Source organism: Neophocaena asiaeorientalis, unplaced genomic scaffold, assembly GCF_003031525.2.
Source record: "Neophocaena asiaeorientalis asiaeorientalis breed wild unplaced genomic scaffold, Neophocaena_asiaeorientalis_V1.1 scaffold418, whole genome shotgun sequence".
In the NCBI taxonomy this organism is placed as follows: Eukaryota; Metazoa; Chordata; class Mammalia; order Artiodactyla; family Phocoenidae; genus Neophocaena; species Neophocaena asiaeorientalis.
The window spans coordinates 5,405,669-5,423,191 of NW_020175731.1; the positions used below are offsets into that span (position 1 = coordinate 5,405,669).

The window sequence follows — 17,523 nt, forward strand, 5'->3', positions numbered from 1 at the left end:
CATATATGCACACACCTATATATATATACACACATATGTATATATCATGAGAGTTTGTGTATTCTGAAGTTTTACTATGTTGTGTCTAACTGCAGATTTTTTTTTAAGCTGCCTAGGATTTATTGTTCTTTCTAAATAAACATATTGGTACCTTTGATCAAGTATGATGAATCTTTTGCCATTATCTCTTCAAATATTGACTCTACCCCCATTCCCTCTACTTGTTTCTTCTACAACCCTAATTAGATCTATGGTAGAACTTCTCACCGAATCCCTTTTAACATTTTTTTTTGTCTTCTCTTAGCTGCATTCTGAAAAATTTTTTCAAATCTGCCTTCTAGCTCCTCTAAGCATTGATTTTTTTTTTCTCATTATGGTATTTTTATCTAGACGTTTTTATTTAGCTCCTTTTAAAATCTGGTCATTTTGGGTAATCTCTTGTTGCTTACTCATATTTTTTGATTACCTCCTCTAGATCCTTAAAAATACATCTTTTTTGTATCTAGTTTTTTAATTAATTAATTTATTTATGGCTGTGTCAGGTCTTAGTTGCGGCACTCGGGATCTTTCATTGCAGCGTGGGGCCTCTTCATTGCGGTGTGTGGGCTTCTCTCTACTTGTGGCGCACGGGCTCAGTAGTTGCAGTGCACACGGGCTCTCTAATTGTGGCACTTGGGCTCCAGAGCGTGTAGGCTCAGTCGTTGTGGCGCGCAGGCTTAGTTGCCTCATGGCACGTGGGGTATTAGTTCCCCAGCCAGGGATTGAACCCGTGTCCCCTGCGTTGGAGGTGGATTCTTAAACCACTGGACTAGCAGGGAAGTCCCTGTATCTAATTTTTTAATCTGATGTCTCCAGGTTGATTCTTCTGTTTGTGTTTGTGGTACTTTGTTTTCATATGTAGTAGTGCGTGCAGGTAAGATCATATTTGATTAAACTGTATCTGTCAGAACTTTATGAGACCTGTGTAGAGGAAGTTCACCCAAAGAGAATTTGCCTTTGTCAAGCGCTTGGGGCCACTGTCAACATATGGACATTTTTAAATAAATTGTCATTTTCTGGAGCACATAGTTAATGTGAATTCCAGCCCCAAACTCATGTTAGGGCCAGCCAATGGTTGAGATTTCTCACAAGTGACTTTTTCTCTTTCATGGTCTTCACCCACGGTACATATTTTGCCTGGCACTTTTGGTTTGGGGGGTTTTCTTCCCCTACTTCCCTTTAAAGGTCCTGGATCTATGCAGAGGTCTCTGATCTGCATCCCTCTTTGTTCAGGCACTAAGTTTTGTCTCCCATCCCCTACAAACTGAAGCTGTTAGTTATTGGATGTTGGCAGATGTCCTTAAGATAGCTTTATGCCTTGGTGCTCAGTTGCTTCTCTGGATTTGGATTTTTGCATTATTTTTGTATCAGAAAGCTTTTCTGGTTATTGTCCATATTGCCAGACAGAAATGACTTTTTAAAATTCATTTTTTTCCTCATCTTGTCATGAGAATAAACTGAAATCATTTTAGTAGTACTAAGCCAAGGAGATAAGCTGACTTTAAAACATCTTACCCAGAATCAAATATCCAAAAGACTAATCAGATCATTATTTGCAAATTCACTATTCATAGAGTGTACTAGTATATAGTATGGATGAATAGTTTGTAACATCCCACACATGTATCGTGCCATGTATAATACTATGTGAAAATTATTGATACTCATTATAATGACTTTGAAGCATCATACGGCACAAAGTGTCTTGTACATAATATGTTCAGTATATATTTTTTATATTGTCACTTGATAATCCATGCCTGGTAATTCATTTACCTAGAATATTCTGATTCTTAGAGCATTCCATTTTCATTGTGTTTGCTGTGAAATGTATTTACTATTAAGAATAAATTGTCTCCTAAGTAAGATAAAGTATAACAAGTATATTGTTTGTTCTTAGTTACCATAGAGAGTTATCTTGTGAGGCTTAGACAGCTTCAGATATTTTTGTTGTTGTTCAGTAAACCAGTTACATCTTAATATCTGATCTGCTTTTGAACTTCTCAAAAGAATATTCATGGCCCCCTGATAAATTCTTCATTATAATGAAACACACAGTTTTATATTGTTTGTTCTCATAACTTATTAAAACATTTACTGTGTATGCTTAGGAAGAAGAAGCAGACATTGAAGGAATTCAGTATAAAACCCTACGAACATTTCACCATGGAGTCAGGGTTGATGGCATAGCTTGGAGCCCAGAGACTAGACTTAATTCGTTGCCTCCAGTAATCAAGTAAGTTTAACATTGTCAAGGAAAGGCAAAAGATTAGATAATTTCAGCTCTGGTTATAAATACTTTACAACAGCATGGTCCCAGTTGTGGGGAGAAGAGCTACAGTTGACACCTGAACAACGCAGCAGGGGGTGGTTATAACCTGAGTATAATTTATAAACAGCACTCCCTCTCCGAGGTTCCTCCACATCCAAGGATACAACCAACCACAGACTGTGTAGCAGTGTAGTATTTACTATCGAAAAATATCCACATATAAGTAGACCTGTGGAGTTCAAACTCACGTTGTTCAAGGGTCAATTTGTACTTTATTTCCCTACAACTTTTAATTTCACCTCCAAGAAAGCCTTGGACAAGAGAAGGCATTTCCCTGCTGGCTTTGATCTATTTCATCCAATGGCTCTTAACTAATCATTGAAAAGGCATGGTAGCAGAGATCTACCAACATATCCAGGTCTATAGATTAGGAGCCTTCTATAATTTAAACTTTATTTAAATTAAATAAACATAGGGGACTTCCATGGCAGTCCGGTGGTTAAGACTCCGCATTTCCACTGCAGGGGGCACGGATTTGATCCCCGGTCAGAGAACTAAGATCCCGTACACCACGCGGCTTGGCCAAAAAAATAAATAAATAAAATTAGTTAATTAATTAATTAAATGTATTAGTTGAGAAAAAATGGTTAACTTCAATGCAGTCAGAACTTGAGAAATTTAGATCCATATGATACTCATTTATCTGAAGACAATTGGAAATAAACTTTGTTTTCCACTATATAAATATAACTTCTATTTCTTCCTCAGCCATAATCTGACATGCTGAGAATCTAAAAATTTTAGGATTGAAGGCAAACTAGTTTAAAAACAGTTGTTTATTGATTAGATTTTGTTTTTTAATGTAACATACATTGATGTACTTCTAAACAGTACCTTAAATGTTACAATCAGTGTGAATAATACTCCAGCTTTTAATAGATAGAAGTATATCAGCTTTTATAGGTATAAAAAGTTTATCATCTTCTGTCTAATTTATTGAATTTAATATATCTTAAAGTAAGAAGGCTTATGGATAACTGAAGAAGGCAAAGACTAAGATGTATAACTATTTTTAATATCTAAAATTATTAACTATAATATCTAATATTGACCTAGCTAAATAAAGATGCCCATCCTTTTCTGCCTTTAAGAAAAAGTTAAACATTAAATTCATGTGGTGATTTATAATAAAATTCTACATGTTTCTTATTGAAGAGACAAATCCAATATACTAATTTTCATATGTTTTCCAAAGATATTTAAGTGCCAACTTTGAGAAATAGTTATAATAACACTTTTTACAACAGAGCCACAGCATCCCCTTTCTGCTCAAACAAAAACATGATTATGAGTTATGAAAACAGCTTTGGTGGGGAGAACTTTCACTTAGGCTAAAAATGGATTTGTTTTCATTTTCTTACTTCCAGATTTTGCACTTCTGCTGCTGATATGAAAATTAGATTGTTTACTTCAGACCTTCAAGATAAAAATGAATACAAGGTATGTTGACAAGTATAATTTGTAAATCTTTATTTTAAAACACATTTATTAATTTTGCTTTTTTGATTGGATTTATCCCAATTTAAAATGACTTTATGGTTACCTTTATGTAGTTTAGAATCTCATTTACTCTATTTTAGGCTGCAGTAAGTAACTAGGATCATAGTAAGGACTGCAGATTATAAATCTGATATCACTTATTAAAATATTAGGTAGACACAGCAAATGAGGGAGAATTAGAAATTCAGTATAATAGACATGAACACACATAGAGTAAGAGTTGAACTTAAGGGAGCAAACACAGTACAGCATAGTGAGAGGCAGGACTACAAAGTGGCTAAAAGCACAGACACAGAAGCCAGACCACCTGGCTTTGAAGCCTAGCTCTACCACTTTAGTAATAGTGTGACTTTGGTCAAAGTCCCAATCTCTTTGTGCTCATTTCCTTACCTTTAAAATGGGGATGATCATAGCTTCTGCCTCATAAGTCAGACAAAGACAAATACTATGTGATCTCACTTATAGGAGGAATTTTTTTTAAAGCTGAACTCATAGAAACTGAATAGAATGGTGGTTGTCAGGGCCTGGGGAGTGTGGGAAATGGGGAGATGATGATTGAAGGGTACAGACTTCCAGTTATAAGTGGAATAAGTTCTGAGGATCTACTGTACATCATGATGAGTATAGTAAACAATACTGTATTATATACTTGAAAGTTGCTAAGAGAGTAGATCTTAAATGTTCTCACCACAAAACGAAAATGGTAATTTTATGAGGTGATAGAGGTATTAACTAACCCTATTGTGGGAGTCATTTCACTAATCCTATTATGGTAATCATTTCACAATATATATGTATATCAAATCATCATGTGTATACCTTAGACTTACACAGTGTTATATGTCTCAAAGTGGGGGGGGAATTCATTAAATAAATAACCTCTCAGTCTGGACTGAAACTGAACCATGTTTTTTATAAGAACAGTATTGCCTTCTTGACTTTCTAGTAAATCAAAACTATGAATAATGTTATAAAACAAAGATAAACTATAAACCTTTCCAATCATTTAGAAAACAGTAAAAGTTATGCTCTAAACTGTATACAATGGGCTATATACAATTTTACCATAATACAGTGCAATGTATATATTAATTTAAAGCTGTATCAGTGACTGTACAAATGGCACATAAAACTTTGACTCATCAAAAGTCAATAGTTACTAACAATTATTGTTAGTTATAATAGACATTAAATATTTAATGTTAATTTGATTTGGCTTGTAGACTCTGAAGCTCTGAAGAATGATCTGGAGGACTTGGGTTTGTTAAACTTGCACAGGAATGTTTGAATCAAATCCTTTTTTTTCCTAATTACATATTTCCAAATAGTAAACAGTACCAAATAGAACCACTTTATTAATCTTACAACTGAGATCAAATTCAAGTGTTTGGAAGGAAAATAGGAAGCAAGAACAATATCCATTAAAATATTTAAATATCTGATATCTGACAGACCTGTTTAGAATTTCAGTTGTAAAGATTTAGACTGATTGGACCTGCCTGCTTGCATAGTCCTCTACCTTATAACTTCCCATTTATTTCTTCTGTGGCCAGAAGAGAATTGCTGGGTTGTTGTGATAATGGGCTTATAATACTAGCTGTCTCCAGTGCTGGCAGTCACATTGAGCAAGTGAATAAAGACAGTAGAAGGTGAAGTCCATGCTATGTATTTATTAGGGAGCAGCCAGTGTACAGAGCAGCAGGTATAAGGTAAAAAATCAAAGGGGACTCTATTTCAGAGCCCCTAGAAAGTTATTCTAAATTTAACTTTTATTTAACCTTTATGTAATAAGTGAGAAATGAGGTGATATGAGGACAGGTACAGTTTAAAAAAAAAAGTCTCTGTTTTTGTAAGAAATGCATACTAGAAAAGAAAGATCAAGCTAATAACAGTGTGTTGAATGATCAGCTTCTTTCCAAGATAAACCTTCTAGAAAGGTGGGTGTATAAATCATGTTTTAAAAATAGCAGATTGCTTAAGAAATATTTATAGAAAAGAGAAGCATGCAGTGAAAGCAATGAAGTAAAAATATTAGGTAGGAATATTGTAGGTTATCTTCCTGTGTTCTTACTAACTTTTCCCCTTACGTCAGGTTTTAGAGGGCCATACAGATTTCATTAATGGTTTGGTATTTGATCCCAAAGAAGGCCAAGAAATTGCAAGTGTGAGTGATGATCATACCTGCAGGTATGTTGCTTATATAAGTTACAGCCAAATTTTTGAATTTTCATCTTATTTTAATGAGAATTACACTTTAAAAATTAGAGAAAATGTAAACTATATATATTCCACAAAATGTTATAAAAGAAGCATACTTTATTTAAAATGTAAGTATGACACCAACATGAGTTTCAAAACCAGTGAGTTGAGTTCTCATCCCATTTACTTGAAACTTCCCTTGCTGATTCATGGGTGCCCCTCTGCCTCTTATTTTAGATTTGCCCATTTATGGAATCTAAATATATATTAGGTCAAACAGTGGACACAATCAATAGGATAATAAAAGGCATTTGCCATATTGTGAAGTTATTTCATAGATCCTATCTGATAAGGTAGTGTTTAATAATGAACTGAGACTCTCATTTGCTAGAGCAAGACTCGCTGGAAATTTAGTGTTTTGACAAATTCGAAAATCTCTGTATAAAGTTTTTCTGTAGATACAATACATTACAATATCACATTCTTCCACCTCACTCCCTAGTTTGGAACAGATGAGGTGGCTCTAACGTTTTAATAGTGCCTAAAGCTGGAGAATATCACAAGTAAAGAACGAGATGAAGAGCAAGAGTAGGAGGTGGAAATAAGCTGAAGAGTCAGGAGTGAAGCAGTCATTAGAGGAGTGCCAGTTGCTTCATTTGTTTTGACAGTACTGTGAGCAAAAAGAACCACCAAAAAAAAAAAAACCACTGCTCTGCTATTTTGCATAGCTTTAATGTTTTATAAAGGTATGACAAAATCGTTAGTATTAGTAAATACTTGTACACACATAAAGCTACTAAATATGTGTCCTTTCACATCGGAAGTAAAGCCACTAGCTTCTTTTTAAATTTTAATCTTCTCAGCTCATCTTTTTAAAGTTATAGAGTCATAAGCCATTATTTTTTATAAAATTTTCATGTCAAGGACATGAAAGATTTACATGACATTAAGACTGTAGGGTCCCAAGTGTTAAAAAGAACTAAGTTTGTATAGAGACGGAAAAGTAAGTGGGGCCATTTTTAATGTAAAACTTCAATTAGATCACTAGAAAGAAATAATGACGTTTTAATTCTCTAACACATGGAGCATCCTAATCGCAAGCATTAGGAATAATGAAACCTGAGAAGGGGGAGAATGAGTGTCTTTGCAAGCACAGGAATAGCCTCTGAATAGTGAACAACAGCCAGAGATAACCTGGGATTACATTCAGAGATCCGTGATTTTTTTCTTGTAGGAGACTTTGGGATTTTCATAGAATAGTAAAATTATCCTAAAGTATAGGGGACTGACAGAGGGTGGCCAACTTTTTGTCAAGTCAGAAGAATTTTTTTAAAGTTCTGCTGCCTTCTATTATTACCATCATTTTATTTAAAAAAGAACATTATCACTCTAAAAAGGAGAAAGAACTTAACTTCAAAGTAAGTCCTTTAATTTAAATAAATCTAACTTTTTTGAAATTCACTATGTTGCTCCTAATTGTCTTACTTTGCTAGGCTGTGGTTAATGATGTTATTGTTCAGTGAATACTTACTCTCCCTTCCCCACTCCTGTGGAAGGAGGTTTTCCCACTTTGTTGGGCTTAGCCATGTGACTTGTTTAAGCCAGTGTAATGTTAGCAGGTGTGACTCAAGCAGACACTTGAAATGTTTTACATGGTTTGCCCTGACCAACTGTCCTCTGTCTTCTCCTATAATATAAGCCTGTCCTAGATAGCTACTGGCCCCAGAATACACAGCACATGAAGCAGATATGGAACTGTCTGGCATGAAATAGAACTTCCCACAGACCCATGAGCAAGAAATGTATGCTTATTTTTCTAAGTCTCTGAGATTTGGGAGGTTGGTAACATCATTGTAGCAATAGCTGGAGAGCTAACTTTAGAATTTATCAGCTTAATTTGCCAACCAGAAGGGCATTTCTGATTGGCTTTTAAAGTCAAATTTCTTGGGCTGAAAGCTAAACAATATAGATAAGATTTTTAACAGAAACAGAAGATATAAGTAGATCAAGTTTAAGGAAGAGTAGTAACATACACTCTCAAAGTAACAAAGGAAAGAAGGATTCTGAGGGGACAAACTACAACAGAAAAATGTTTCAGTACAACTGTATTCATTAACTCAAAGTACAGAATTGCCAAGTTATGAATAAAGACACCAGCCAAATGGCAGCTGTGCAATTTGGGCAGATGAAATAGCCATTTACATCCCAGGAATCATTCCTGTCACTGTGCTAAAGTAATGCCTACCATAGTCTGGGTCTCTGTGTTGTTGGTAAAGATACCTTAGTGATATCCTTGTCCAATCATACTCAAAGCCTATGTCATCTTGGGAGTAGTATTATATGCTGGTGATACCATGCTTTAAAATGACATGCTAAATAGAATAACTAGACTGAAGTTCAGTAAAGAAGTAGAGGATTTTAACAACATTTTAAACCAGCTAAACATATAGAAAACACTCCACACACTCCCAACATCAGCAGCATACACATTCTTCTCAAGTGTACCTGGAACACTCTTTAGAATAAACCATATGTTAGTCCTCAAAATAAATCTACATAATTTTTTTAAAGATTGAAATCATACGAAGTATCTTCTTTGATCACAGTGGAATGAACTAGAAATCATTAACAGAAGGAAAATAGAACATCTACAGATACATGGAAATTAAATAACACACTGTCATTAATTATCCAGTGGGTCAAGAAGGAAATCACAAGGGAAATTAGAAAATACCTTGAGATGAGTGAAAATGAAAACACAACATACAGAATTTATGGGATGCAGTAAAAGCAGTGCTCAGAGGGAAATTTATAGCTGTGAGCACCTACATTAAAAAGAAGAAAAAGCTCAAATCAGTAACCTAAATTGACACCTTAAGAAGCTAAAAAAAAAAGAATAAAGACATCCAAAGCTAGCAGAAGTAAGGAAATAATAAAGATTAGAGCAGAGATGAACAACATAGGGAATGGAAAACAATAGAATCAATGACACCAAAAGATGTTTCTTTGAAAAGATATAACAAAATTAACATATATAGCTAAAACATATTATAGCTAAAATTAATTAGCTGGACAGACGAAGAGAGAACACTACAAATGGTAAAATCAGAAAAAGTGGGGACGTTACTACCAACCTTACAGAAATGAAAAGGATTATAAGAGAATACTATGAATAGTTATACACCAACAAATTAAATAACCTAGGTGACATGGACAAATTCCTGGAAACACAAAACTGCAGAACTCAAGGAAAAAATAGAAAACCTGAATAAACTTATAACAAATAAAGAAATTGAATCAGTAATCAAAAATTTCCCAACAAAGAAAGGCCAGGACAGGATTCTTCACTGGTAAATTCTACCAAACATTTAAAGAAGAATTAACCACCAGTCTCTCAAATGCTTCCAGAAAGTAGAATAGGAAGAAACACTTTCTAACTCATTCTGTAAGGCCAGCATTATCCTGATACCAAAATCAGACAAAGACATCCCCAAAAAAGAAAACCGCACACCAATATTCCTTATAAATAGAGATGCAGAATCCTCAACAACATGCAGCTAAAACTAGAAAACTCTGAAAAGAAACCAGCAAATCTTTATGACCTTGGATCTGGCAATGGTTTCTTAAATATGACACCAAAAACACATTTATTAAAAATAAATACATAAATTGGACTTCATCAAAATTTAAAACTCTTGGACACCAGAGGACCCTATCAAGAGAGTGAAACATCCCACTGAATGGGAGAAAATACTTGTAAATTATATATCTGATAAGGGTCTTATACAAGATATATAAGGAACTCTTATAATTCAACAATAAAGAGACAAACAATCCAATCAAAAAAGGGCAAAGGACATGAGTAGACAATTCTCTAGAGAAGATACACAAGTAGCCGACAAGCACGTGAAAAGATGCTGAATGTCATTAGGGAAATGCAAATCAAAAACAAAACGAAATACCACTAACACTCACTAAAATAACTATAAACAAAAAGTCAGAAAAAAAACAAGTGTTGAAGAATGTGAAGAAACTGAAACCCTCATTGTTTTCTGGCAGGAATGTAAAATGGTGCAGCCGGCATGGAATAGAGTTTGGCAGTTCCTCAAAAAGTTAAACATGTGACCCAGCATTTCCAATCATAGGTATATACCCAAAAGAATAAAAACAGGTGTTCATTCAAACAAAAACTTGTAAAGGAATGTTCCTAGCAGCACTGTTTACAGTAGCCGAAAGGTGGAAGCAACCCAGATATCCATCAGTAAATGAATGGACAAACAAAATGTGGTGTATCCATACACTGAAATAGTATTCAGCTATAAAAAAGAATGAAGTACAGATACATGCTACACCATGGGTGAAACTTGAAAACACTATGCTAAGTAAAAGAAGCCAGACATAAGATATTCTATGATTCCATTATATAAAATCTCCAGAAGAAGCAAATCCATAGAAACAAAACAGATTGGTAATTGCCAGGAAGTTGGAGGACAAGAACTTAGGAGTGACTGCTTAATGGGTACAGTGTTTCCTTTTGGAATAATGAAAATGTTCTAGAACTAAATAGTGGTGGTGGTTGCAGAACACTGTGAATGTGCCAAGTGTCCCTTTACACTTTAAAATGATTAAAATGGGGAATAAAATAAGTGAATAAAATTTTTTAAATACTAAGCTTTATTATGTCATCCTACAATATGGAGCAGTGCTACAATATGGATTCTTAAACATTTTGTACTATAAAGAGCTGAAGAAATGTTTCTCTGACTCTGCCAACTCAAAAAAAATTATTTTAAATACATTGTTGATCTGTGCATATTTTCTGATGTTTGACTCTGGCATTTTCAAGGAGACACAGTATTATAATCAGCTAAGAGATTTGTGGCCTTAGGGACACCGTTTCAAAACAATCTGTCCCCTGAGCGGGTTCATAAAGCTTATGTATTTTGTTGAAATTTTCCAAATTCTGAATCAGAATGAAGATAGTCTCACTTGTACTAGTGTGTCAGTCTATCCATTAAAAAGTTATCACTTGTTTATCTCTTGATATAGAGAATGAATGTATAGAGAATAAATTAATATAGAGATTAGTTCATTCAGTCAGCAAATATCAAGTGTCTACTATGTGCCAGGTACTGTGCTGGGTACTTGGTAATCACTGATACATTTTTAAACCTGTGAATAATCATTTCAGAACCATTTTAATCTTCTCTAAGACTGACAAAAGTATTTTATTTTCTATAAATGAATTACAGTATTAATAAGTAAATATTACTGAATATTTTATGGAGTGCTTTACTGCATACTAACCAGCACTAAGTGCCTTACCTATGTAAATTTATTTAATTTTTACAGCAACTCCAAGATAGGTACAATATTTACCCTCATTTTACAAGATGGGAAGGCAGGGCATAGAGAGGCTAATAATTTGTGGAAAGGGACATAGCTATTAAGGAGAGGAACTCAAATATCAAGCAGTGTGGCACTAGTACGTGCACTCATTTAATTCACTCACTCTTCTGCCTGAGTGGCAATTTTTTGTTTTTGTTTTTGTTTTTGGCTGTGTTGTCTTCCTTGCTGCGCAGGGGCTTTCTCTAGTTGCAGCAAGCGGGGTCTACTCTTCGTTGCAGTGCATGGGCTTCTCATTGCAGTGGCTTCTCTTGTGGTGGAGCATGGGCTCTAGGCACGCAGGTTGGTGGTTGCAGAGCACGCTGGCTCAGTAGTTGTGGCTCGCGGGCTATAGAGCGCTGGCTCAGTAGTTGTGGCTCGCGGGCTATAGAGCGCTGGCTCAGTAGTTGTGGCTCACGGGCCCTAGAGTGCAGGCTCAGTAGTTGTGGCGCACGGGCTTAGTTGCTCCACAGCATGTGGGATCTTCCCGGATCAGGGCTCAAACCCGTGTCCCCTGCATTGGCAGGTGGATTCTTTACTACACCACCAGGGAAGCTCCTGAGTGGCAATTTTCAAATTCACCCTGAGAAGGTGGTATTTGTATCTAATAATATTTTAGATGTTTATTACTTCTCTGCATTCTCTAATATGACTTCATTTTAATCTAATATTCCATCTAGTTTTAGTATTCTATAATCCCTGCAAGTTTATAAGAAAACTGAGTTCTCATTTAACTCAGTGGTTCTTTATCAGTCCCAATACCCCCTTTTTAAACAGACATTTTCTAATGTCTACTATATAATCTTAAATGAAACTCATGGAAAATATAACCTATCAAAATATATAATTGTAAAAAATTTTATTTTAATTGTACTACATTTCTGTTAAATACTAATAATAATATTTTAAATAAAATAGTATTTTAACTATACTACACATTTCTATAAAAAACAGATTGTTATAGAATAACAGCGTAGTGTATATGCTCAGATACGACTGCATAAGAAGAAATGGTGAAGTGTAGTCTTTGTCACTCTTTACAAGGAATAAATTTGAGTATCGGAAAAATAGGATAACAGGAAAATGTAAGGCAGAGAGGCAAAGCTGCCAAGTTACACAGTTCCAGGGATACGGCTTGCAGAGTACGATGTAAATAGTGCCATCTGGAGTTTTGCAGTGTCATAGCCTTGGGCAAAACTAGTTATTAGAATAAAAACTCAAGTCAGTAGTAATTTTTAAAATTTTACAGTGGGAAGTGAAAGAGTATGGAAATAATGCTAATCAAAATAGAAATAACATGACAAGTCAAATTATAGGATATCACATTGAAAAAATAAGGAAGGATAACATTCTTGCAAATCAGCCAGTTTTTATATGGGTAGTATCAAAATAATTCACTGTTATTTCAGGGAATGGAGTACTAACAAAATTGCAAAAACATATCTCCTATCTTGAAATGGTCCCACCTTTTGAGGTATTTCTAAATTTTACTGTGATATTCAAAAGTCATGTAGAATGTCTATCATCCCTGGTTACTTTTCACTAAATGCTTGTAGCACCCCAATCATTAGGACAGCCAAAACTGTCCCCTAGGTGTTAGAATCCCCCCTGTTGAGAATTGTTGATTTAGATAATAATAAGTGACCAGGCCCTATTCTAAGTGTTTTGTATGAATTAATTCATTTAATCCTCAAAAACCTTATTTGATAGATTCTCTTATTCAAGAAGTTTTAGTCTTTTTATATTATTGAAAGCAGGTGTTCCTATTACCTGTATGTTCTGATCAAAATCAAACATGTTGGGTTTAATAAAATTGATAGAATTATACTTAGTGTCTTATCTACAGATGTATTATCTTCTGTTTGTGAAGAATTTATAATTTTTTGAAAGATACCTTTGCTAAAACATTCTAGTACCAGTTCCTGAAATGAAGATGTCATATTCCTTCATATGTCATTAGCCCAGTTTTCATATGAGGAGCAAGAGTAAGGAGAAATGGAGTTTTGTAGAGGATGAGGAAAATTATCCTAGAGTGGACTGCTCTGGCCTTTTCACTAATAAGGTATTTTGCAAGGCCAGCCATGCTTTACTACCTTAGAGTCATCTCAGCACAAGAAGAGAGCCCTTGTGTTAGGTATTCAGTGAGTAAGTGGGTGAAGGAATGAATACAATTCTGTATCTGTCACCACATCTTTATTAAAAAGATGCCATTACCAAAGCATCTGACAGGAGATGTGTTTAAGAAAAGAAATTCCCAACTAAATCATAGGATTGCTAGGCATTCGGCCTCATGTGCTACACCATTTCTTTCTTCTTTTTTTTTAAATTTATTTATTTATTTTTGGCTGTGTTGGGTCTTTGTTGCTGTGCACAGGGTTTCTCTAGTTGCGGCGAGGGGAGGCTACTCTTCGTTGCGGTGCAGGGGCTTCTCATTGCAGTGGCTTCTCTTACTACACAGCATGGGCTCTAAGCGCGTGAGCTTCAATAGTTGTGGCACACAGGCTCAGTAGTTGTGGCACACGGGCTTAGTAGTTGTGGCGCACGGGCTTAGTTGCTCTGTGGCATGTGGGATCTTCCCCACCCAGGATTTGAACCTGTGTCCCCTGCATTGGCAGGCAGATTCTTAACCACTGCACCACCAGGGAAGTCCCTACACCATTTCTTTTATGGTCCCTCATCAAGTCCACCATATACAGGTATGCCATATATACATATATATATGCACAGGAAAATACAAATACTAGTACTTCAAATTATGACCCAGCATCATCCAAAGAAGGTTAAAATTATTACAATATTTGAACGGGCTCTAAGCACGTGAGCTTCAATAGTTGTGGCACACAGACTCAGTAGTTGTGGCACACGGGCTTAGTAGTTGTGGCGCACGGGCTTAGTTGCTCTGTGGCATGTGGGATCTTCCCCACCCAGGATTTGAACCTGTGTCCCCTGCATTGGCAGGCAGATTCTTAACCACTGCACCACCAGGGAAGTCCCTACACCATTTCTTTTATGGTCCCTCATCAAGTCCACCATATACAGGTATGCCATATATACATATATATATGCACAGGAAAATACAAATACTAGTACTTCAAATTATGACCCAGCATCATCCAAAGAAGGTTAAAATTATTACAATATTTGAGAGGTAAATAATTGCATATTTAGAAAAATTTATTATCACCTTCTTCCAAAAGAAGGTAAAAATGGTGTTTAAGTATTTAATGGGTTAAGCTTATTATTTTAAAAACTCACTAATACAGAACATCTCATTCCCTGTCAGTGCCAAATAACAGATGTTCTTGTATATTAAAAACAGTACCGTTCTGTAAGAACAAGTCAGACCAACAAGTATTTATTAAACACGTTTAGTATAGCCAACATTTAGTACTTTGGGGGATACAGAAGAAATAGAAGACCCAGTACTCACTGTAACTGCAAAGAATGTCAGAACTAAATCCATTTCCTCCTCCTCCTCCCCAATAGTCTTTTAAAATATTAGATAAAATTTATGGTGAAGGAAAATTGGCTTTGAGAAACCAAGGAATTCTTAGTTTAAGACTAAAATAATAGAGGCATGTAATGTGCCATTCAATTTGTCTGTGAAACTTGAGATATTAGTAGTTGCCATGTTCTAGCTGCCATCATTTTTAACAAGAATGGGAGAAAGGGTGGGAAATAAATAATGATCTTTTTTTTAGAAATATAACCAAATTACTGGATAAGGGAATACTAAACTACATATGATATTCACTGTCAGTAGTGTCATTTTTTGAAAATTATTACAAGAGAAAAAGAATGTTTATCAAATATCTTATATATATCCCATGGTAGCTGAGTTGTTTCCATATCACTTCTGCTCATATATATTTGAATCTTCAAGATCCATAGTTAAGGCAGACTGTTCTCCCCCAACCCGACCCCAGGTGAGATCACAAAGTAAGTGATCTTTTCAAAAATAGTCCCTGGTGGCGCAGTGGTTAAGAATCCACCTGCCAATGCGGGAGACACAGGTTCAATCCCTGGTCCAGGAAGATCCCACATGCTGCGGATTAACTAAGCCCGTGAGCCACAACTACTGAACCCGCGTGCCTAGAGCCCGTGCTCCGCAACAAGAGAAGCCACTGCAATGAGAAGCCCGCGCACCGCAGCAAAGACCCAATGCAGCCAAAAAATACATTTAAAAAAAATTTTTTTAATAAATAAAAATAGTCCTTGTGTGGGAAACAGAAAGAAAGAGACTGAGAGCCTTCTGAAGGTAAGCCAATGAAGCATTCCTTGGGAGATCAATCTCCATTTAGGAGCAGTTAAACTATGCCTGAATAATTACAGGTACAAAGTGAAATCAGAATGTGTATTATTCATTACAATGTTATGGTTAAATAATTCCAGAAATAAAGTTTTCTGCTTGTTTTCTAAAATGCCCTCTAGTTTTTTATAGCATTTTGAATCAAGATCAATCATTGCATAGTTCTAATAAGAGCTTTAAGAGTGAAATAAAAGAGACAATTTGTGTTGAGTTTACCTCTAGTGAATGAAACATAAGGATTCAATGTCTTTATAAGAAGCATCCAGAAATTCTAGTAAAACCTTTTGATCACATTTGCAGATCTTTAATTCAAGGCAATGAAATAGTGTGTTAATGAAAGATTATAATAGAGTAAAAGTTATAAAATGATGAAAGAATTTTCTGAAATTTTATATGATCGTGAACTGGTAATACCACTCTCTAGTATTTAACTCTCTGTTCTCTCATGTGCTCTCGTAGATGAAATATAAAACCGGTACTTCAAAGTGTATTACCGTATCAGTGATCACAGTAACTTAAGCTTGCTTTATGTAGCCATTGTGTGGTTGTAATAAGTGAATTGTATAAATGAGAATCATATCCATGAACATTTTTCAGGTTTATTTTGAAAGTCCATTTATGTAACTGTTAAAGAGTACCTTCCCTCCTTTATAGCATATAGTCAAATTTCAGTTGCCAAGTATATCAAAATTTTTCTTGGAAATAATGAAAGGCTAATATTTCCTGGGTAGTATTATTGGTGTTTGTGTTAAGGTTTATGCTAGTTAAAGGGAAAGTCCTTTTATTCTGAATTCCTTGAAGATGAAATAACTAAATACGATCTGTTTTGAAAACTACCATATGGTATTTCTTTGCAGTTGAGAGTTTAATTTTGAAGTTTTTTTTTTTTTAATCTTTATTGGAGTATAATTGCTTTACAATGGTGTGTTAGTTTCTGCTTTATAACAAAGTAAATCAGCTATACATAAACATATATCCCCATAGCTACTCCCTCTTGCATCTCCCTCCCACCCTCCCTATCCCACCCCTCTACGTGGACACAAAGCACTGAACTGATCTCCCAGTGCTATGTGGCTGCTTCCCACTAGCTGTCTATTTTATATTTGGTAGTGTATATATGTCCATGCTACTCTCTCACTTTGTGCCACCTTAGCCTTCTCCCTCCCGTGTTTGAGGTTTATTTTTAAATATGACAAATTATCTCACAATTCCTATCCTTCAAAAATCTGTCTACGTAAGTTGAAGATGTCAGTTCTCCTCTGGGGTGGCCTCAAGTAGTGTCTCACCCCTGTGATGGTAAATTGGTAGTTTCTGCTGCATTTGTTTATAGTTTTAAGAAAAAAATGAAGGAACAACATGTAAGCTTGTAAGATTTTTTTTTTTAACCCCTCCAAGCCTTCATGAAGATGTACAATAGTAGATTGTTTTTTTGAACGGTATAGTTGGTTTATTAGTGTCATATTTGAAACAGGCCACTTCCTGTCCCCTTCAAAACACACACAGTCTTTGATTATTGACTCTTATTTTTGACTCATAATTTTTAATTATTGAAGGATAAAATAGTAAGCATAAGCAATTGTCTTTCATTTTCATCCTTATAATTCTTCTTACTCTCATCAGTAAAATTTCTAATAATCCACTTCATTTATTATTAATACTACATACTTAGTAGTATGAAGTATTTTTTTAAAAAGCAGAATTAGTCTAATCTTATTTCTGAATATATTTGAAATACATATACGAAAGTACCCTTTGCAAA

The 17,523-nt window shown here is 35.0% G+C and overlaps 1 protein-coding gene across 2 annotated transcripts in view; it reads left to right on the forward strand.

Moving 5' to 3' along the window:
• Nucleotides 1–17,523, forward strand: part of NUP37 (nucleoporin 37) — a 42,540-nt gene that overhangs the window by 8,875 nt on the left and 16,142 nt on the right. For both annotated transcript variants that reach the window (XM_024732217.1, XM_024732219.1), the window contains exons 3-5: nucleotides 2,151–2,275; nucleotides 3,739–3,811; nucleotides 5,964–6,058. In XM_024732217.1, coding sequence (XP_024587985.1) covers nucleotides 2,151–2,275; nucleotides 3,739–3,811; nucleotides 5,964–6,058 — 293 coding nt within the window. The remainder of the gene's footprint in view (nucleotides 1–2,150; nucleotides 2,276–3,738; nucleotides 3,812–5,963; nucleotides 6,059–17,523) is intronic.